The sequence below is a fragment of the Crassostrea angulata genome, chromosome 9 (assembly GCF_025612915.1).
Source record: "Crassostrea angulata isolate pt1a10 chromosome 9, ASM2561291v2, whole genome shotgun sequence".
NCBI classification, from domain to species: domain Eukaryota; kingdom Metazoa; phylum Mollusca; class Bivalvia; order Ostreida; family Ostreidae; genus Magallana; species Magallana angulata.
In genome coordinates this window covers 13,103,190-13,127,234 of record NC_069119.1, presented here as the reverse complement: position 1 = coordinate 13,127,234, position 24,045 = coordinate 13,103,190, and the positions used below count along the sequence as shown (strand labels likewise).

At 31.0% G+C, this 24,045-nt stretch overlaps 3 protein-coding genes across 3 annotated transcripts; 1 reads left to right on the top strand and 2 right to left on the bottom strand.

Moving 5' to 3' along the window:
- Positions 1 to 1,087: 1,087 nt before the first annotated feature.
- Positions 1,088 to 2,601, bottom strand: LOC128164193 (uncharacterized). Its single transcript, XM_052827949.1, has 3 exons — positions 2,403 to 2,601; positions 2,106 to 2,249; positions 1,088 to 1,640 (listed from the first exon to the last, which is right to left on the bottom strand). The coding sequence occupies exons 1-3, from the start codon at positions 2,593 to 2,595 to the stop codon at positions 1,462 to 1,464; spliced, it is 516 nt and encodes a 171-aa protein (XP_052683909.1). The 5' UTR covers positions 2,596 to 2,601; the 3' UTR covers positions 1,088 to 1,461.
- An 8,612-nt stretch (positions 2,602 to 11,213) lies between these two features.
- LOC128164190 (uncharacterized) lies at positions 11,214 to 21,905 on the bottom strand. The gene is made up of 8 exons (XM_052827943.1): positions 21,789 to 21,905; positions 19,039 to 19,299; positions 18,670 to 18,780; positions 16,934 to 17,182; positions 16,125 to 16,217; positions 15,311 to 15,489; positions 11,962 to 12,097; positions 11,214 to 11,341 (listed from the first exon to the last, which is right to left on the bottom strand). The coding sequence occupies exons 1-8, from the start codon at positions 21,838 to 21,840 to the stop codon at positions 11,265 to 11,267; spliced, it is 1,158 nt and encodes a 385-aa protein (XP_052683903.1). The 5' UTR covers positions 21,841 to 21,905; the 3' UTR covers positions 11,214 to 11,264.
- On the top strand, positions 13,160 to 14,558 carry LOC128164191 (uncharacterized). Its single transcript, XM_052827944.1, has 3 exons — positions 13,160 to 13,545; positions 13,679 to 13,745; positions 13,835 to 14,558. The coding sequence occupies exons 1-3, from the start codon at positions 13,242 to 13,244 to the stop codon at positions 14,382 to 14,384; spliced, it is 921 nt and encodes a 306-aa protein (XP_052683904.1). The 5' UTR covers positions 13,160 to 13,241; the 3' UTR covers positions 14,385 to 14,558.
- Positions 21,906 to 24,045: the final 2,140 nt, after the last annotated feature.

Below are 24,045 nucleotides of genomic sequence, written 5' to 3'. Positions count from 1 at the left end.
TTACGCGAGGTAAACGACAGTCATTTAATTATAATGGAGAAGACGAATTAAATTGTTGATTATATTTTTTGTTTGAGAAATTGAGCGCATTTAGGTACAATTTCTTCTTCACATATATACATGTAGGATTTTTTTTAAAAAAATACAATAACTATTATATTTTAAAAAAAATACAATAACTAGTAAGTAGTTTAGGAAGAAAATGTACCTATATGCTCTCATATATTTTGATCGTTTTATTAAGTGGAGGAGGGGGACAGAACGAAAATACGGGGAATTAGAAGTTATATAACAGTGTACCCCTACCAAATATTTAGTTCTATATCTTGCGTAGGATTTTCTTATTCTGTGTAAACCAGTATTTCATGAAGGTACAATGTCAAAGATTACGTGTATGCAAAAAATAAGTGTAAAATTTGAATACTTTACAATAATTATTTTTTGTTATTCTACCGAGGGCCATATGGCACAATATCTTTTGAACGCCCATTGTTGCTCAGATGAGCGATGTGGCCCCATGGGCCTCTTGTTTTGTTACATTTTGATTATATGGGAGGCATTTTAAATGTGGTGAAGGCCTGTCCCGAGACACAGATTATTCTAACTAAGCAGAGTGAAGTGAAATTAATAGCATTATTGTAGGTCTAAATCTTGTTTATGTAAATGTCAACAATACGGTGTGTGGATGCATCTCAGGACTTCGTATATAAATGTCCGATTTCATTTGCAATGTCAGCCCGTGCATGCACGGGTCAAAGTCTAGGAACTGATATAAATTACCTTCTTAAATTATGATTCTAATTTTCAAGAATGCTTTGTTACGATGTCGATCCATAAACATTATCTTACGTGAATCTTAAGCCATGGTCATTTATCCCCGCAATAAGTTTTGTGTAATGTAAAAAAAGAAGAAATAACACTTCGTATAACAGGATACAGATAATTTTATTTTTCAGTATGCCTAATTTTTTTTCATTACGATATTGGTGAGTATTTTTATCGTAAGTTGGTTGGTTTCAGTTGGCAATTACATAGAAAAGTAGTGACCTAGATTTTTCATGCGCTACTTTGACCTCTTGACCAAGACTTATGTTATATGTATGCGGAAAAAAATCAGGGAATTGCACATACAGTGTTAAATAAGAGAAACCATTTGCAAGCGAAAATATTTATATGTTCATCAAGGATTATAACGATATAGCTGTGTTACAATCTTATACACTTAGGCGTAATGTTCGAAGCACAACAGTTGTCTTTCTATGGTGGGGTCGCCCTAAAATTCGTAATTAACGTTAAGAATAGATTAAAAGTATTTAATCAATATCGGGGAGTACAGATATCAAATCTAAATATTATTTAAACACTGAGGTAAAATTGTTGTAGATAAATGTCAACAAATGAATTGTCTCTTTTGAAATTTATTTAAACATTGAAACTACAGCATTCTAAATACCAATAGATTTAATCAGTTTTAACAGCATCTGCGATCATGACAGCTCCAGCGCTGATAGATGACAACATTGCTATGATACACAAGGCAAATGCGAAGGTGAAATCGTACTCTAGCTCTTCTCCATCGGAATTGAAGTCATCATCTATTTTTCTTGCAAAGTCAGCAATTGAGATCAAAATAAAAAATGCTGTTGAAAGAAGAACCAAAGAATTAGATAACCCTTTGTTTTTGTTAAGGGATTTTATTTAAAATGAGCATGCAATTATCAATTATGATATAGAAATGCAAAAATAAAATATTACGCTATTCAAATTTGTTTGATCCATAATGAATTGAATTAATCTAAATTTGAAACGTGAGATTAAAAAATCGCAGATATTTTCTATGATTTCAGAGTTTGAAGTATGAACAATTGGTGATTTTAAGATTGTTTGACGAGAAAACATGGATTTCTTTGACGTTTTATTCGCACAAAACTGCTCAAATTCAAAACACGGTCTTTTTACTATAGGGATGATTTTACATTATGTTCATGCATTTATACATTTGAATTCAAAATTTACAGTTATGTAAAAGCTGTTACCTTACTTTGTTTAAATGGCATTATAAGTTTTAAGACAAACGTAAATAACATTATATACATAAATCTTACCTCCAACAAAAGTGCTTCCTATTGCTACAAACAGAATGTTCTTCTTGTCTTTCATGACAAATTTTTTCAAAATTAACAGTACAAGAGCAAATAAAAGTGAAATTAATCCTATTGTGGCTGTTGCTCTCACAGGTTCTAACCGATCTGTCAAATATAAAAAAGATATATTGTATTATATAATTGTAAAATGATTATAAAAAATATAACTAAATAATGCATATGAATAAATGAAATATCAGAACGAATAACTATTTTTTGAAAAGGAGCAATTTTAAATCACATAAATTTGTTATTTACCTCTTACACCCTTATGCTCGAGGCACCAATTTGCTTTACGAGCTTTTGCGCACAGTTTCCATAAACCAGCTGGTAATTTAACTCCTTCTACATCTGTCGTTATCAAATTTGGAGAAGCTAAACCAGCAAGTTGAAAAATCAAAGCGCAGGTGGTCAGCAACAAACCAGATAATATTAATTTCGAAGCCTCCATCTTGACTAGTCACTATAATGAAATGAAGAATAAAGAGAAACAACCTGCATAATATTTTAAATATAACAAGAACAAAAACTTTTAAAAGCAAACTCGTTTGGAGTTAATGATTTGATAATTGAAACTTAAGGTAGCTCCATACTCGTAAAATTCTCTGAGGAAAGTTGAAAAACCGAACTGATTTCGACTTAATAGACTTAAATGTCATCAATTGTTAGAAAAAATATACATGTCATCACACTTTTTGAGATGCCAGATAAACATAAACTAAAGCAAATTTTAGCATTAGAAAAATGTATTTTTTTTCTGTTAAAAGTAAAATCTTGTAGGCAGAAGTTTGTTTTTCTTGTTTAATTTTAATGTCAACTTTATCAGAAAACTAAAATTACAAAAATATTTTAAAATTAATTGTTGGAATAAGAAAAACTATAGCATTTAGACATACAACTGAGAGAAAAGTCAGAAAAAGAGTTATTTCCCCTTTGCATAGATAAAATATATAAAAATTTGGAAACTTAGTATAAAATTAAGTGCGAAAATATCTTTAACCTACCAATAATTCTAATTACATCCATGTGATTATATTCACATAAAATAAATAAAACTATCTTGCACAATTTTTAAAAAATTCAAAGTTTTACAAAAAAGTGTGACGTCACAGATCACTGGATCTACTTTAAATAGAAGAAACTTTTGGCCAAATATTTAGCTAAGAATACTCAACTACTGTAATTAAATAGAAAAAGATATGTGATACGGTATTTACCTGTTATTGCATCAATTCAATTTCAAAGATTAATCTCGATGTATTGTTTACAGTATATGTTGAAATATTTTGACTATATGAAAACGGTTACTGTACCTTTTAATTTTATATGTTGATGGGGTAAAAGTTCACAACGACATGCGCACTAAGTCAGTGCCAAAAACCAACACGCCTATTCTTGATGACCCATGCAACTTAAACACAATTTTCAAAAGCTCTTAGGATCTATATATATTTGCCTTTTTCACCGGATGTTGCAACATAAAATTCAACACAATTTCTTAAAAATATTTTTTTGTAACTAAGAAATAGTTTATGATTGATTAATTCTAAGCTATCTGATTGGCTGATATTCATCAATTTAGAAAAAAATAGAGGTCAATATAAAATTTGTTTTTAGCTACATTGGACCAAGAATAGATCGTCCAATGAAAAATCGCATTTCTTAGTTTGCTCGGTTATGGCTTCAGACAAACATCTTTGATTTAAACCACTCTATTTGATATGTCTGTATCAATTGGTTGTTGAGTCATATGATATTTGTTTTTCATCAATACGATTATTTAGTTACCCGAAGAATACAATATGCAACTTTTAAATTACGGTAATTATTTTACTTCTCATGTAGCTAAATCATCGTATTGCTCTGAAAACCAGCAGTAATTGTATCAAAGGATATTTAATTTACTACAAAATGCAGGTGTTTTATTGATAAGATATTAGTACAATGAAGCTCCAAAGTCGATATAATTATCTTGATTGTCTTAGCAATGCAGCATTTATCTTATGAGGAAAAATCATAAATTATTAATTTGATCTAGATTTGTATATTTAATTACATTCAACTTTAAAAGCAAAATTTAATTCTTAATTCTTGTTTATAGTCATATTCAAATCAATTATTATAAACTTATGAAACTATGGTTCTGAGATTTTCAAACTAAAATTGTTGATGTCCACATAGGATTTTTAATGCAAAACAATTCTTTCTTTACATAATTAATCGATAATCATAAAACAAAATCCTTTGGCTAGCAAGTTGCCACTCTTCAATAAAGATAAAGCAAAGATGAATGTAAACCACTTGATCTCCTTAAAACAGGCTGGTACAAAAATATGATTGAAGTTTATTTCCTTCCTCCAACATCCTATTACATCAGAAATATAAGTTGCATATGTGTTAGGAAGTTGTTACGGTTAATTAATGACTTCAAATTAAACGGGAGATCTTGATTAACGCAACGCAAATATATACATTGTACCCATAGAAGGTTTTATAAATTGAACTAGTTCATATGAATAATTTTAAACGTACCAGCAGTATATATGCCATTGCATTAAGCATTGAGTGGAGAACGTGTATCGAACACTTGTTCACTTGTATCAGATAAACTAAGAACCAAAGCACGAAAATCGTAATGTTTTCCTCGAAGTGAGAGAATATTGGTTCATTCTGATTCAAAACTAGATGGAGATGAATTTGTCGGACGAAAGCCAGTTACAAGTACATGTACAAAAATATCAATTTAACTTCTGAACCCTTTATTCAGTTTAAATTTGCAGATAAATATCATAAGAAAAGCTTTTTGCTTTTTTACTGGAGACTTATTTCATAAAATATTGTTTTAATCCATGCACTAGGAATGCTTTTTATTTCATAGTGCCTTCCATAAGTATCTGATAAAAAAAATAAATCTTTGGTTATGATAAGGAATTTACCTAACTTTATTTTATTCGTATGAAGGCTGTACCATAGGCAGAACAACCGGAAACAGCGTAAGAAGACTCTATTTATATGTCACTGTGTGAGATATATTCGGATTAAACGCTGATAACAAACCCAATGGCTAAACGTAAAAGAAAACGTCGGTAAATAATCAATTATTTTAATTTCCAATATGATAATCATTTCTAGATAAAATTTGAAACTGCTGTAACGATGTTTGCAAGGACAACAACTCTGGGAACGGGAAAAAATGGCAGATAAAGAATTGTGTTTTTCTAATGCTAAAAAGGATTAACAAATAAAGAAAAAGTTCGCTTTAATCTTAATGACGCGTTTTGTTTGTTGAGAATTGCCTTTTCAAGTACGCTATCAATATTAATCAAAGCTCATTTTTTTAATGTCAAGCAGAAGCTGAGCACATTTTTTACAAGAAAAATGATTTAGTTTTCGAGAATGAAGGCAATTTTATAACATGTTTCCTCTTTAAGAAAACTAAATTTGAAAAAAAAAAATATAAAACTTGAACTGTCTTCCAGTTTTTTCCAGACATGTTTTAAAAATATCAAAGTATCGTGATAGAAGAGGAAGTGGAATTAAAGTGTTGACCTTCTGGATCATATTGCGTGAACTTTGTATTTTGCAAACTTTGTACATCGTGGGGAACTTGTAAAACTCGGAAAGAAGGGTTTATCCGGAAGACGTAAAACGTACGTTACTTTATTCAAAAGTTTGCATAAAAACTAAAACTGAATCAACATTTGATAATAAAATTTTCCATTCACCTATCTTTTGAATACAAAACAGTTGTTATTTATTATAGAAACTGGCTTTTTATCTTCCTCTTGTCTATGACGTTAAACTTTTTTCATCAAAAATGAAAAAATATAATAATAATAGTCTAAAGCAGTGGTTTTAATGTCTCTCCTAGCAAAATGAGTAAAATCGTTAATAAGAGTGTCATTAATGGGATAAATTGAAGCCCTAAAACCTGTATAGGAATTCTCAGAAAAATGAAACTTTTTTAAAAAACATGGACATGTATACTATTTAGAATTAAATTCCGATAATTTTCAAATTATTGTTTTTATCGCGTATCAGCCAAGTATCACGAAATGTTTACGTAACTGACTTTTACCGACAAAAAGTGCTCAAAATGATATCATAAACATATCTTCTCGTTGCATTTATTCCTCAAATGAAAAAATATGGATATGTAAAGGTATTTATTGGGATATGTTTCATAACTTTCACATTTTAATGAATCTATTGATATTAGTATTTAAAATTACAATGACTATCATTACACAAAGCAATGAAAAATCAAGATTTGTTGTTTGACTAAGATTTCGTAATTTTTCTAGGAAAAAAACAAAATATCTTAAGAACAACTATACATTATGATAGACTTGTACAACGTAGGTTATACAAAATTTCTAGATTAATTGCATACAGAACCATTCTATACTGTGTCATTGTGTACAGAGCTTGCCATGAACCACGGGATTTACGTTTCTGTCTCTCTAACAAAAATTTCCAACATTGTAGAGGAGTTCATATTGCTCAAACAGTAACCTGGCGATAGAAGTACCAATACATTTTTAAATCTTTGTATTCTAAATAAAGTGAAGAAGATGATGCGTATAAACATCAACAAACGAATCGTCAACTTCAAAATTTATGTAAACAAAGATTTATATTTTAAGATAACTCCATACTCGTAAAATTTTCTGATGAAAGTTGAAAAACCGAACTGATTTCAACTTAATAGACTTAAATGTCATCAATTGTTAGAAAAAATATACATGTCATCAAACTTTTTGAGATACCAGATAAACATAAACTAAAGCATATTTTAGCATCAGAAAACTGTATTTTTTGGTTAAAAGTAAAATCTTGTAGATAAAAATTTGTTTTTCTTGTTTAATTTTAATGTCAACTTTATCAGGAAACTAGAACTACAAACATATTTTAAAATTAATCGTTTGGATAAGAAAAAAATATAGCATTTAGACATACAAATGAGTGAAAAGTCAGAAAAGAGTTATTTCCCCGTTGCATAGATAAGATGTATAAAAATTGGAAATTTAGTATAAAATAAAGCTGCAAAAATATCTTGAACCTACCATTAATTCTAACTACATCCATGTGATTATATTCACATAAAATAAATAAAACTATCTTACACAAATTTTGAATTCAAAGTTTTACAAAAAATCACAGAACACTGGATCTACTTTAAACCAGCTTTAACAGCAATCAATCTGCCCCACCAATTGATGATAACATTGCCCTGATACAGATGGCAAAAGCGAGATGATATTGTAACCATGCAGGGTTCTATCGGAAAAGTCGGCAAATGAAGCAAGAACGAAAATTTAAAATGTAATTTACATTTATTAAATAATCGTTATTTTTGTCAATGATTTTCTTATCCAAAATATATCTCACAAATTAGTGAGCATATAATTATATTTGATATAAATATATATATCTGATATTTGATAATGAATAATTATTAATAGGTTAGCATTTCCTATAGGGACCCTCTAAATATCAGGGTACCACTCTGATTAGTTTTTCAGGTATTGGTCAAATTTATTGTCCATTATTGGTAAAACAAAATTCAAAACAGGTAGTTGGAGTGTTTGCAATTAATTCTCTTACTATGGGTAAGTTGGGCTATTTTGAAATCTATGTGAAAAGCTGTAGCCGGAGATCACTAAAACTAAGGTTTAAAAAGTATCAATTCACAAATCTTATCTACATTGTCGATTTCTGTATGGTTTACTAGTTTCATATGCCCGTTTAAGCTCATCGCTAAAATCATTTGTTACCTTTGTTAATATACAAACGTCATGAATTCAAACTAAGGACAGCATTAAGTGCTGCAGGTAAAGGAATACTTCTTACAGGAATGTAAGATATGGGGAGAGGAAAATCTAATGCGTTTAACTACTGCATTTGTATAAACAATGTTTTTATTTAAGGTGCATACAATATCCCTGTGCTTAGGTGGGAACCTAATAGAAAGCAACAATGCTTGCTCTATCTTAAAGTTTGTATTATTAAGAAAGTGTACTTAACTTTTCTAAAATATTAACAGGACTTGCTCTAGCTGCAGCTGATACTTTACATTATTATTCAATCATATATTTTTTTTTATTTTCTATACTACGGTTCATCCAAAATTTCTCCACAATAAACTTTTTATACAAAATGTTTCACTCTGTACATTAGTCTTTGACAGGAGATTGTCAAGACAGTTATGCTCTGTTTTAATATTTAAGGTTATGTCTATAACTTGCTTACCTTACGAATTTTAATTTATTGAACATTTCCTATTATCCGTTGTTTATGTTTTTTCCTCTCATGAGTCCTAAGTTGGGGTAATTTTGGACAATGTGTTCTTCAGTTTTTAGCTCCATCTTAACAAATTGTTTATCATTCATCCAACGATTTTTTTATTTTATACTTTGGAATATATAAGATACAAATATAAGGTTATGCTACTTTAAGCAAACGCTCAAAGCGATGGTAATTACTATACTTGTTTAATAACTTATAGTTAGGAGAATTTGCTTTTAAAAATAATTAAAATCAAAGTACTGAAGAACTGACGGGAGTTGATTTTGTCGATGTTTAATATCTATTTCAAAATCAATAATATGATATTTTGCATGACAAGTACATGTAGTTTCTAATTTGTATTTGAATTACGCACATTTTTATAATTTGAATTTTTGGACTTTTTCCACAAGAATGTCGAGAACCCCCCATATGGATCATGTTAAATAATATTTAAAGATAAAATTAATTCAATCAAACTATGTATCAGTAATAGGAATATTTCTCGAAAATTGTATGGATCCAAGCAATATTGATCTCTATTCTCGTTCAACCAAACGCTCCCCTGACACCGTAAATCTCCGACAAGCAAAAGAGACTCTCTGCTTGTCGGAGATTTATGGAGACAGCCGAGCATTGAGTTGAACGAGGCTATATTGAACTCTGGCGTAGGAATACATACGACTACAAAAAATATCTAAATTGTTCGTACCATTTAAAATCTGACTATTTTCAATGTATTTATAAATAAGTTTGCTTGAAAAACAATGCTTAGCATACATTACATCGAATTTATCAATTATTTTCAAGAACTATGCCTTGTCAGCAGCGATGATTTGTGCTGAGGTCCAAACACTGTTTCACTTTCGGTTTGTCTGAGTAACTGCATTGGAGAGTTGATTAAAATAAACTCCCAAAAATTACATTTTTTTAAGAAAGACCCCCTTTTTTGACGTGAGTGTAAGAAAGCTAGCTAGCTAGCTCGCTCGCTCGCTCGACAGACAGACAGACAGACGGACGGACGGACGGACGGACGGACGGACGGACGGACGGACAGATAGATAGATAGATAGATAGATAGATGGATAGATAGATAGATAGATAGATAGATAGATAGATAGATAGATAGATAGATAGATAGATAGATAGATAGATAGATAGATAGATAGATAGATAGATAGATGCCAAGTTAGCTTTTACCTGTTAATGTTTTCACTACTTAATATATGTAGTATGAATATGAATATGGCTAGCATAATTGTTTTAAATTACCTAAACACTCCCTCCCAAAGTGCCGGACAAAACTAATCCCTAAAGGCGTTTAAATGCAGAAAAACATCTGGAATGCTGCCTTATTTTCTTCCTTTATTTGGAGTCATTTATATGTCAGCAAATATAAAGAACGGAATTCAGCCATTGTCAGAACATTTGTATAAATCACCACTTAAAAAGATGGGGCAATGGGGGCAATGGCTTATATGATATTTTAAATTTGTTAGAGAGCTTTGTTTTTTTAACAATTATGTATTTAGCTCTCTCGTTATATTTCACCAGCAGAAAACTTTTTTTTCAAAAGATACCCTCCCCTATAATGAGAGGCAGAAACCCTGCCTTAGATGTTATGATTTTTTTTTTCAAAAGACAGCTTTATGGTCTTCATAGATATTAATATATTAAGATTGTAAACATTAGCATTATAACATCATTTTGCGTTTAGAACTTCTAGAAATTCATGCAATTAACAATTTTGGTAGGAAACTTTATAGTATCTCAAAATGTGCGGTCTTTTTTTAGTAGAAATAAAGACGAAGATATTTAACATTACATTTATTAACACATGTACAATGTTTGCCCTGATATTTCAGATGTGCAAAAGTAGAGAAGAGTTTAGAACAATAGTCAAATGTTAACCATGCTTTTGTGCCCATGTAGGCAAGAGTTGTGACATTTATAATTTATGTTCTCCTTAGCCCCAAATTAAACCATATAAAAAAAAAAGATTTTAAGAACAAGTTAAAACTGTCAAATATTGACAAGCGACGGACAAAAAATCAATTGCTATCGGTTACCTAAGTTTTCAAAACAATAAAAAAAAGAAAAGAAAAGAAAAAAGAAAAAAAAGGAAAGAAAAAACTTTTTATTTGCGTCAAACCAATTCTTTTACTTAGAAATTACAAATTTTTAACAGAAATAAAATACTAGCTCTGACGAATCTCCACAGTGCGATATTCAATACAATCATACCTAAAAATAGCAAATATATAATAATTTTCAAACTCGCTTAAATTCTACCTAATTTTCTCTCTTTTTACATTCTCTCTAAAATTCAAGCCTTAAAAGATTCCCTATGTACAGTTCATATAATTTGTAAGGTGTTATCCTTAAATAAGATAATTAACAAGCCATCTTCCTAAAATCTAAATTTCATTGTTAATGAGAGTTGGTGCCCATATACTTGTGTATGCATACTATTCTATAGACACTGCTATTCGCTATTGAAAACAGTTCCCTCTAGGCCTTAGGTGAGATAAGAATACAAATGGACCTTTAAAACACTATGTACATCTTAACAATAATTGTTTTTACCAAACATTTATCTAAAATAGGTACTGCCTTATATTTTCATGTAAGATGACGTACATTGAAAAATATTGTTCTATATCACTGAAATTTTATGTTCGTTTGTTTCTTGTTTTGAAGCTTTGAGAATGGGCACATCCGGAACAGATTATACAACGTGTGGGTAAAAAATGTATTTTGTGGACACGTAAAAGATTGTGATAGGAGTTGTGCATATAATTTTTTTTTTTCATTTTCCAATAACAGTATCTGTTATAGGATAAAGGCGAAAACAATGGAACACAATAATACGAAAGATGTCTGCAGGGCCACTACTGAGTTGACGTATTCTAAAATATAAACAACAAAACAACAATTAGAAACTTTGAATTACAAACTAACAAAATTGAAAGCAAAAATTATCACGCATAAGTAGTTTTTTTAATCCTTTTTTTCATGTTTAGTGGAAGAGTGAATTAACTATGAATAAAGAGTTGTATCAAAGATTTCAATAAAAAAAACCATCTTAGTTTCAATTTCAGTTGAAATGAGAGAAAAATATTTTTCAACAACACGATACACCATTAGAATTTCACTTTTCCCGAATGCGAGACATTCGTCATTTTTGGTCTTTTTTCATGCAACGAAAACTATAAATTTGAAAACAAAAATAAGCTGACTTTCCTTTACTCCCCCTTTCCACAAGTTAGAAATACAGCATCTTATATTTTTTATTTCAAAGTTATCTCTTTTCTTCCTCATCTACCTTTTAACAATTCTTAAACAGTTTAAACTTTAATAAAAGTGCTCTTCACAGTTCGATGGAAGAAAAAAAATAAAGTATCTAGCCACATTTTATTCATTTTTTTTAAACCAACTAAGGGCAAAAGTGTGTCTATCAAGCACCGCTGCATAAGGTCAAATACTGCCACAGTTTAGTTGCCATACTGAAACTTTGGCCTTGTCTCACCTTGTGGAATGTTAAGCTGGAACTCTCTTGTCTGGAACAAAGGGTCGTTGTAGATAACACTGAACGATGTCTTAAAATACTCCGCCGTCACCTGCAGAATCTCCAGTGTTGTTTCTATCTTGGAATTAGTAATTTCCTACTCAAATTAATTGAATTTTATTTAAGATAAACCATACAATCTAAAACAAAACGTAAATAAAAGCAATACTGTAAACTTCAGTGTATAATAACACCGGTAATTACTCACAAGTAAACATGCTTATTTCCATATATTTACATTTTCCAATGTCTTTGCCTTGATAACACTACGTATCGATTTTGTACTATATAACCCATAATACAAATGACGCCAAATTGAGGCGCCATCTGGGTTTGCTTATTTATATTTATATATTCAATCGTATGATGGCTTAAAATTATATAAGTAATAAGGAATCATTCTTTGATTATTATGAGGTGACAATTTCGGTCGAGGCGATATCAAATCTATCATAAAGCCCTTCGGACTTTATTGGATTTGATCAAGCCCCGACCGAAATGATTCCTTATTCCTTATATATTTTCTTTCAAAAAAACATCAATTTCATAGAGAAACTATTTACTATTGTTTTCCCTCGGACTAAAATGTCACATTTTCATTGGTTTAAACATGGCACGTGATTGCCTCATATATCTCTATGTAGGCTCCGTGAGGATTAATAGTAGGCAATATGGCCGACATTGGCCGCCGCTTCGCCTACTCATCTCGATATTTCATATTATTTAATACAGAAACCGTGTTCCGTAAGTTCTTAATATATTTTGAGTTGTTGCCCTTTGGAATTTATTTTTAGATTAGAGTAGTTGCCCTTTGAATTGACGTCACATATTGTTGTGTCTGCTGCGTTCGTGTAGAATGGCATCCAGATTTGTGCTAAGCACTGCAGAGGAAAAACAGGAAAAGCGATTAAAATTGAACAGTAGCAAAACTTTACAGGTAAACAAAGGAACGGCTAAAGTTTTTAAGGAATACTTGAAAGTAAAAGGCGAAAATGAGAACTTTCAAGACTTTGACAACGTGAAATTAGACGAGATGCTAGGCCATTTCTACATGGATCTACGTAGAGAAGATGGGTCACAATGACATTACAAAGTAAATTCCCTGGAGACAATTCGCCATGGCATAAACAGATATTTGAAGTCACCCCCCCCCCTTCAACAGAAAAGTGGATATAGTGAAGGATTCCTCGTTTACCGATAGCAACACTTGTTTTAAGGCTGTTTTAGCCGAAGCCAAAAGAATGGGGAAGGGAGACGTGGTTCACCATCCTATTATCTCAGACACCGACTTGAAATCATTGTATACAAGTATGCATCTGTCTATCAATACACCACAGGGTCTCTTCAATAAAGTGCAGTTTGACATCCGAATGTTTTTCTGCAGGCGGGGGAATGAAAACATACATAACATGACCAAAAATATGTTCCGAGTTGAAACTGACGAGGACACTGGTCGAAAAGTCGTGAAAAAAGTCGTTGATGAATTAACTAAAAACCATCGTTTGGACAAAGAAACTTCTTCTGGAATTATGCCAGAAATTAAAGGTTTGTTTTGCTTTTAACTGTGTCTACTCTATTTTTTAAAAGAATTGAGTCATAGAGAAAATCTTATCATACTTATAAATTCTTATTTAAAAATCTATCAATATTTATATGTATTTGTTATCTTTATTGGTAGGATCAATCTACTGTCCAGTTTTGTCCTTCGAGATGTACTTATCAAAGCTCCATCCAGAATGTGACAGGTAATTTTGATTGACACAAAATATATAAATTTTTATGACTGACAATTTATGTGTATCTTGTTTTGAGTTAGAAATGTTCCCTTTTACAGGCTATGGCAGCGACCAAAAGAGAGTTTTCTCGAATCTGATGCAGTGTGGTTCTGTAATGTCCCTGTTGGTGAAAAGAAATTGAGGAGTTTTCTCAGCTCCTTGAGCAAGGCTACTAACTTGTCAAAAGTATATACAAACCATTCCATAAGAGCAACTGGAGCATCCATTCTGTCCAAGTCTATGTATGGACCCTCACAAGTAATGTCTGTCACTGGACACAAGTCCGTACAGAGTCTGAGTGTCTATCAGCGAGTTAGTGATGCAGAAAAAATTCAGATGGGTGAGTCTATCAGCGGAAATCTTGCACCAACATCCAGCTTGCCAATGTTACCAATTACCAAGAGGCATGCTATTATGGCTAATTCATCATCTTCATCAACGGTTTGTGAAACTCAAATAGTGGAATGCGATCTAAGCGGGTGGCAAATTGATCAACTTTTCGCAGATTTTGAAACGCAGAGTCCAGTTGAAGAGAAACGACCATTCAGACCAATATTCTTCAGTAACTGCACCGTGAATATCGGTAACATCAACGTTAACACAAAATAGTTCAGAAAAAAAAATGCAGAGATTGGAGTGGTTTTAATTGTTTATTATTAAATGTTTAAAATATTTTATTGTTGAAAAACTGTTTGTTACTGATATAAAGATTGTTGAACTTTATTTACTGTTGAAAAAATAAAAATGTGTGGAATTTAATTATGTGATCAACACTTCTTGCGAGTAAATGTATTACTAGATAGTCCTTAGGAAAACAAAACACTTATTAGGTTAGTTACTGACATACTACGGAAATATATTGGGTTGATCAATCTCATAGATGGTTCGGCTTCGCCTCACCATCTATGAGATTGATCAACCCAATATATTTCCGTAGTGTGTCAGTAACTAACCTAATAAGTAATAATATAATATTAATCAAAGATGTGGATATAAATAACAAGCCAAATCATTCATGTTTACAATAATCTCATATATCATCAGTGTTTCAAAAAAGAAGCAATTATATAAATGAATACATTTATATAAGTGAATTCATTATTTAATTTTCATTTTGTGTTTTCTAGAGTTATTTATCTTGTTTACCCAAAAGCAACATTAATATTAGTAAAGCTTCAGGAGTTATCAATCCTGTTTACTTGTGTAAGCCTTCAGAAGTCGAGCCTTCAGGTACATTGATATTGTTATGGCTATCGGAGCTATGAATTCTGTATACTTAACTTGCTCTAAAAGTTACATTTATCTTCTTATATCTTCACGAGTTTTCACCCTGTTCACTTTACCTACTCCTCAGGTACATTGATATTGTTAAAGCTACAGAAGTGACCTATCCTGTTTACTTTACTTACTCTTCAAGCTACTTTGATATTGTTATTGCTACAGGAGTTATCTTTTCTGTTTACTTGACTTACTGTACAAGCTACATTGATATTGTTATAGCTAGAGGAGTTATCTATCCTGTTTACTTGACTTACCCTGCAGGCTACATTGATATTGTAATAGCTGCCGAGACTATAATATTCACCAGTGTCTCCTCGCTTCCAGCTGATCTTGTTACAGGCAATACCCTCAACATTGTACACTTCACATACAATCTTGTGTCGCTTGTTGTTAACAATAGCAGAAGAATTGGTGCATTTGAACTTAAGATCCCCTATAAAGATAACAAAATCAATCAACCGGGTTTTTTTTTTGCATATTTAGCTCAGTACATGTCTCTTATTGCATGCAAGACTTAGTTTTCTTATGGAAATATCAATTTTGTGTGAAATTGAATTTTGTGAAATATTTCTGTGGAAAGCAATGAGTTTCAATTATCAAAAAACACAAATAACCATTAATATTATTATTCCTACTCCAGAAATTCAACTAAATATCTGATAAAATGTGATGTAATCTTTGTATAATCACTGTAAGTTGGTCTTTTTTTTTATTTAAAAAAAATTACAATAATAATTTTGCACTCCTTTTACTATTGCTCCTTTTTCTCTATTGTTTACATTACAGATGCATTCACAATTTTGTAAATACAATCGCTCCCATAAAAAATTTCAAAGTTAAAATTATAAGCTACATTAATATACATGTAAAATGTAAGATGACCCTCTTATTAAAAACTGCAAGTGTTTTGTTGGCATATCAACCATAATGTATATGTAATTTGTTGACGTTCATCATGAAATATGATGGCAGAACAATTTTTATATCAGAACACTAGTAAAATTTAAAAAAAAATAGAGAATGATGAATAACTCGTACAACTCAATAATTAAACATAAGTTAGCTTACCTTGTCTGACAAGAACTTGATAGGTGCGTCGCATTTCTGAGTTGGGCAGACCATCAACTTCTGCACTACACATCACATTAACTTTGCTGTTGTCTGTACAAAAGCATTCAAATCTCTATCTAAAGTTACTATTTATTGCACACAATGCAATTATTCAAGGAAATATAAATTATATTGATTGAAAAATAAATAACAATCAGAGCACTGCTATAATTATAAAATATATCGTAAATGTTAAAGAAACAGTATTATATTGATTGTTAAAAGTAATATTTGATAGCATTATTCAGTATTACAGATTTATTTTAAAAATTATTAGTAAAAGGCATATACAAATGATATAAACGAAATCCTCTGTCAGTTATGGTGCATTTTTGTTTTATTTTACGCAAGTAATTAATATTGCAATTCTGCTGTTCTGTTGCAAATATGCAAGAATATAAAGTCGCAAGCTTTGTCTTTTATGTATGATTTACACAGGATAAACTTCTACCATTCAGTGAACTGAATGTTAACGGAATGGTCTGGAAAGGTGACTGAATGGCAATTTGGAGATTTAAGCATGCAAAACTCTATCTAAGCAGCCGTAACTTTGATTGTAACAGTGCGTATTGCTGGTGCTGGAAACTGAACAAGTTAATTTAGTCTGACGTCAGAAATTATACCACAAGACAAATGATCCAACTAATCGCGCTGGCTAGTAAACATTTCTTCATACTCTACCTTATTTCAATCCCCTCCCTTCCCAGAACCAACCAACATAAGCATCTTACCAATTTACAATCATGAAGATATATGAAGATATTGACCTATAAAGTCTGTTTCCTCGGCAACAAACTCTGTGCCTATCTTGTCGTCAATCTCAAATTTCCTCCCATTCATAAGATCGCTGTCCATCAATATGCGGACGTTTGCGGTGGGTCTGCTGCCATTGACCTGACAGGTAGGGGCGTATCTGCCAGGTAAGACCTGCACTGGGTGAAGAGCCTCAGTGTTTTCCTCGGTCAGAGAGAACTCAATGCTTTGGTCAATTTTGAATCTCATACTCTTGATAGGCTCTGTATAAGTAAGAGTATAACAATACAGTGAAATCACTCGGAATAAGCTATTTAATTGTAACAGAAAATACAATATATCATTCATGGAACTAGTACTATAGGATCGGAAAAGTTAAAAGTACAATATCTCTAATGAAAGTACCCTTTATACGCTTCAAAAAAGTAAAAGTAGAACATTATTAATGGAAGTACTCTTGAGAGGCTCTGTAAAGGTGATGGCGCTACCAGTATTTTACTCATTGATCTACTCTTAACGGAATTTATAACAGCGAATGTACAATAATATAAATGAAAGTCAAACTTAAATATTATATTCTTGATGAGCTCTGTGATGAAATTTTGGGAGGAGGGGGAGTTCACTGTACATATAAATTATATGTAATCAGTATAGTTAGCATAGCCAGTTTCAGGGTAAAATTACTAAAGCCTATTGGTATCAGCAACAAAATAAATCAACTGATTTGACCATTAATAGAGTAGATCTTGCTTAAAAAGTTCTTTATCCCCCCTTAAATTATATTGGGTCCGTTCCATTGTTTCAGTTTTTTTAGAATAAAAGTTTTAAAAACAATAATTTATGCATTCCGAAATAAACATTCAGCCCCATAGTTTGGCCCCACATTTACAGAAAGAGTCATGATCTGATCAAAATATCGCATATAAGGATTCTTCTAATAAGTCTCTTCCTACCAATAGTTTTGGTAAAAGTTTTATTTTGTTCCCTTTATGTCTATGTAAAAATTCACCCCATCCCATTCCCTTTCGTGACCCTAATCTACGCCTGGGTATCATGATTTAAACAAACTAATCTACTCTTTCTAAGGATGTCTCCATACAAGTAGTAGCATTTCGGACCCAATGTTTTTTGTAAAAACTTTTTTTAGAAACTCTGAATGCATGTGAGACATAATGTGAATGTAAAATCCCATCCTCCCCCTTGTGACGTCACTCTGCCCCCAGGGCTCATGATTTGATTAAAATGTGATCTTTGACTTGCTTCAGCAACTCCGATGTCACTTCAATTTTTGTAAAAACATCAAATTTTTTGGAGCGAATCAAAGATCTTTTTAAGACAGGCTTAAATATACACTGCTTCATAATTCTAGCTATTCAAAAGAAATTATTTTTGAGAAGATTTTTTAAAAGCTTCATTCTCAATAATTCTAAATGTGATTTTTTTGAAAGAGGGAATTATTTAAATTTGAATCCCTTTAACCCATAGATGCTTTGTACAATGCATTTCACTTCTTTTATCAATTACAATTTTACTTTCTTTGTTTAATATAGTCAGTTTATCTGCACAGATGTTAAATCAACATTGGAAACTAGAAAAAGGAATTTAGAAAATGATTTATGTCATGTAAATCTCTTGCTGTATGGAATTATTTGGACCTACGATGTGCAATGGCACATCCCAATAAACAAATATTGAATCCCCTTAGAATAAGTTGCAACCTTTTCATACGAGTATCATATCAGTTATCTACCTCTGACTTGTATAGGCACAGACTTCATGGCCACAAGATCACCCCTGACTTTCGTTTCATTCTTCTCATACACCACACAGGATATGTTGCCTTCATCTGTTTTCTGAACATCTACAAATATAAAATATGACAGCAACTGTTTATGCGTTGGGGGCATACTTAAGAAAAATGTCATTAGATTACCGTAGAATGTGTTCAAAAAGAAAATATACATGCATAAACTAAGAGTTATAATTTATCTCTGGATAATTGAAAGTACGTTAAAATGAACTCTCGTGTTTTACGATCCTTTTCAACCTGCCAACTACATTTTTTTAAAGCAATGGTCTGACACTGATACATGTACAAGACTGATCAATCAACACTTACTGGTTAATGTGATTGCCAAGCTGATGTTGTTTATCTGTGGTGACCGAACGTTGCAAAAATATTTCATGGTGAGTTCAGAAGACAGAAACACACATAGATTGGTCAGTTGTTGAGAGTTGTGGTACCACATGACCTCCAGGTTGCTAACAATGTCGAGAGCTCCTACATCAGGGATATTGCAGTACGCCACATAACTATCCCCAGGATTTACCCAAGTGGATTGAGACCATACCTTAACAGTGTACTCAGACCTAACTAGTCCTGTGTGAAAAATTGATTTAATATTAGGCCTTTCGATAGAAAATGTCTGTCAACGTCATTATGAGACTAACATTAATAAAGGAATTGGCTTACGTAACAGTACAATTTGATTTTAAACATTACAGGGGTCAAACAGCCTTTATATTTTTTTTTATACAAACACGAACTGAGAGTAAAATTATAAGGAATGAAATTAATAGCTACTCAACTTTGCGGTTTATAAAAAGGTGAACTTTCTTAATAATGTTTAAGTCGTATAAATTGATTGACAATTGAATTAATTAAATTAATTAAATTTAATTAGTCAAGTGTATTAATATTTTTTTTTTATCAAAATACGAAATAGGAAGAAAATTGTTGACTATGCGTAGCCATCAGATTTTTATATATGCAGAAATTTGATCTTATATTCTCTAAATTACAAAAATATTCATACCTAAAACATGCTTCAAATAATAATTGTCATTTATAATTTGGACATCATATTTAAAAATCGAAGGTGCATCAAAATAAAATAAAAATCGTATACTGATAAAAATCTATATACATAATAATGCTATGTTCAGGGGAATTATTCTTAATTTTTTAATGAATCCATGTTACCAATCTCCATTCGTAATACTTCAAATATATGGTGCATTTTAATATTTTGAGATGGCCCTTATTAAAACCCAGACAGTAGAATTTAGTCTTTTTTATATATGAAGTAGAAAATGATGATACTAATCACATATCATAATTTGGGAAAATCTGCTTCGAATTGCGGAAAATGATAATTTCCTATACATTCCTACGCGGGGTGTTAAGGAAGCATACGGAATCTAAGTTACATGTAATTCCGTGAAATATCAAATCTTAGTTATCATGTACATATTCAAGTATCTAAGCAACGAAACGTAGACCAAAAACAAATAAAAAATACTAAAGACATTTTTTTTCAGAATTTAGCTTGTATTACGTAGATTTACACATTGATGACGTCATGACTAAAAGTTGAATGTCGTGTGAATTTGATCGGAAAGCATCGTTAACATATTCAAAGTATAACTAATCTAAGAACTTTAATAAAGTATTGCAGTGTGATTTATTGAGAATTGAACAAAAGAATACTGGGAGAGATGTTAGTTTTATCAATCATTCGATAAAAGGTATGTGAATTTGCTTTCATTTCTCGGCTAGGCTTTCCCCTGCCGTTGTTTACGACATAAAAATCCGATAGAACAACACTACCCCGTATATATTTAACTTGAAATTTTATACGTATCGATATGGTTAGTTTGATCAATGTTTTAATTGAAAAGTGCTGTTAGAATCCCATGTTGTGTATTGTTTTGATGGAACATACGATTTTTTACGAAAGTTGGGAAGGTTTCACAAGATCCGGATGAACAACTATTTAATTAAGAAGAACATAAATTCTAACAGCGGTTTTGATTAAACGTAGATGGTTTGCCGTCACTTGGTATGTTATTTTTATTTTAGAAACCGACGGGTAGTGTTGTTTTATCTCATTTTATGTTAAGAAATATACGGAAGCTATTTATAGTTGTAACGTGATAATGCACCAATGTGGCAGTAATGTACTACTAGATTTTATTGCACTGCCATCTATTTTAAAGGATAATAACAATTTTTTGATCTTATTCAAAATACTTATTTAATTTCACGATTTTGAATATAACAGTCAAAATAAGACGTTAAATTGCCCATATGCTTCCTTAACATCCCAGCGTATTGTAGATGTACCTGTATTCTGATATGGTCCCTAAAAAGAACCAGACGGTCGGTTTACTCAAAACTTTGCAAAAAAAACTAAGGTTGGAGTAAATTACACATGGTTAAAAAAAGTTTTGCTTTTGTAGTTTTTCCACCAAAAAAAACCCAAACAAATTGGCCTCCTTAACATTCAATAATTAAAAAGGTAAACTAACGACACTCTGACCTGACACTAAGGAGATGAATATATTCAGTTTCTTACATCGAAAAACATGTATCAAACAATCTTCAAGTGTATTTCTAATTTGAACTTTGAACCACTTTCGGCCATTCACAAGGATCTTATTCCATTGACTGGGAGCAGGATCCTGCGTAAAATGTTCCCATTTCCTTTAAAACAGTAAACTCCTCTCTATTTTTTACAACAAACTGTGATGTTGACTTTCTGATGAATACAAAGTTCATCCCCCTTTTTCAAAAATGTAAGAAACTTGAAACACAAAATTATTTATGTATTTTAGGGGATCATAAATTAGCTCATTTTAAGATTTCTGAAATATGATGAAAATCTATGAAAACGCTTTTGCTATGTTATAAAGGAAATTTTAATAAATATTTATTCAATGATGAAGAGATATTATAACAAAACATCACATTTGAATTTTATCTCATTTTTAAAAGGTACTAGTAAAACCTTATTCAAAACGTTGCTTTTCTTGTATCAATAAAATGTGATAAAATGGTTTGAATAACAATATTACAAAATGTCTCACCGTGCATAAACATGTAAATAAGAAATCCCATAGTTGTTTGCTGTTTTTCCATTGTCAATTTCGTAACACATCTACTGAATATTAAATTCCATGTAACGCCACTATTGCTGTTAATAAATAAAAGGAAGTTAAATGTAAATACAATCTTTCATGTCGGAAGTTTAACTGTATAACAAGTACTCATTTCATATAAGAAAAGTTATAGTTAAAAAAAATAGTTAATTGCACAAGTATAAACCTAGTATATCACTTTAAAGACCAAAAACTATGTGTTCTGTGTGTTGTAAGATATTTGTACACGTTCCCGTAAGTTTTCAAATTTTGAATGTGTCCAAGATAGCTCAAATTTTATTGAAAGAAACGTAAATGATTAAGGAAGTTACAGCTTTATTGCACTAATTTAAGTGCAAAAATGATGTTTTGATTTTTAGGTTAAAAGTACTGATATGGTTAAGATACAATGATTTTTTGTGCGCATAAAAGTGGACACGGTTATTAAATGAAAGTTCTTAATTCGTGCGACACTAATGAAGACTCGTATTAAGATTAATATTCTATAGCAAACAGAAAAGATAACAATAAAAACAATTGCAGTTTCGATCTGTTAACCAATATATTAACTAGAGATTTCATTGAATTGACAAATTTTTAAATAATAATTGCCAGATGTTATAATTTTTTAGTACATTTGATATATAGCGGGCACGCGTATCAAATTTATGTTCAAAACCTTCCATTAAAGATCTGTGTTGATGCAACATTAAAGACTCGGCAAATATTTAATGATAGAAAAGATAGAAACATCAAATAAATATCTAAATTGGTAGTGTCTGTTCTTAGAAACTCGTCTTTATATTAAATTTGACCACTTCCGCAGCAAATACTTTGTTCGAGAGCGAGATTAACATAAGCCTTTTGGCTTGTTTCTCAATCTTCTGTGTATTGTTATTATAATATATATGAAATTTACTAAATAAATATTGTTTAAACTAAATACTTTGTTCGCTTTTTTAGGGTTATGTAAATATTGTACAAAATGATTTGAACGTTGAATGTCTTGTCAAACATATTCCATGATTTCAAAAAGAAATTGACGCCTGAGAAAATCCTAGATTTATTCTATAAATTTATTATAAACTAATACTTTTGATAAATGACGGTCACGGGTGCACAGTGCAGCTTTAATGGGGATCTATGAGATAACTTTTCGCAATGTTTTTTCAGTGATTTTAAAAAAAATCCCACTTGATTTGTTTGTTTGGTTGTTTTTTTTTTTCGATTCTATTCAGATTTTGAAACAGGATTAGTCAATATATTTTATCTTCTTGAACTGCTGGTCAAGGCAAAGATAATTTGAGAACCAAAAAATACGCAGCATTATATTTGTTGATAATAACAAAATAACAAAAAGCAAAGCATAAAATATGATTTGAAAAAAAACTTCAATTTGACCACCAATAAATCTTCCTTTAAAGTATAAATGTGATTTCTTACTGAACTATTTCGTAAGACCACATATCCTGCATTAGTGTACACCGTGGTTAGAGCTTTTTAGTTTTTAGTTTTTATTTTGATCGAACGTCGTCTTCGGGAATCGGATAGAGATATATTATCCATAAGCTGTTTTTACAAGCAAACACTTATAAACATATCATAGGTGCTTGAGGACAGGACCAACTCCCTTTCCCCCACCCACACACCCACCCATCCCAAGTATCTAAACCTACGGAACTTTACTCATTTTTTAAATTATCTTATTCATGATACATTTATTACATAATGTATACAATCATTGCACAAAATTACTTAAAAAAAACATTTTTGGAAAAAAAAAACACACTCCCTAGGCCTCTATATATAATACAACAATGTTGCTATCTTCGTCCACCAGCCGAGAGGTACTGCCAATGAATATTTGTTAAAATGTTCTATGAATCTACATCTACATTTTGTAATGTTGAGAAGAAAGGTTCCTTTTCAGGTTGTTATCAGAATCTTCTGGCCAGAAAACTATTTCCTTCTTTTGAAATTTTCGTTTTATCATAAAGATTAACTTTTTTAATGCTTTCTATAGACACTATGCAAACCACTTGTAAAGAAAAAGGTATTGTATTTGCCAACAGACTCATTTGTTTGTATTACTAATTACTTTTTACATGGAAATGACTGAATACGCTTATGATTTGGCTTGGTGCATTGCTATTTATGTGTACGGAATCATTAGAATAGGAACTTTTAAGATTATTTCCATGAGGAA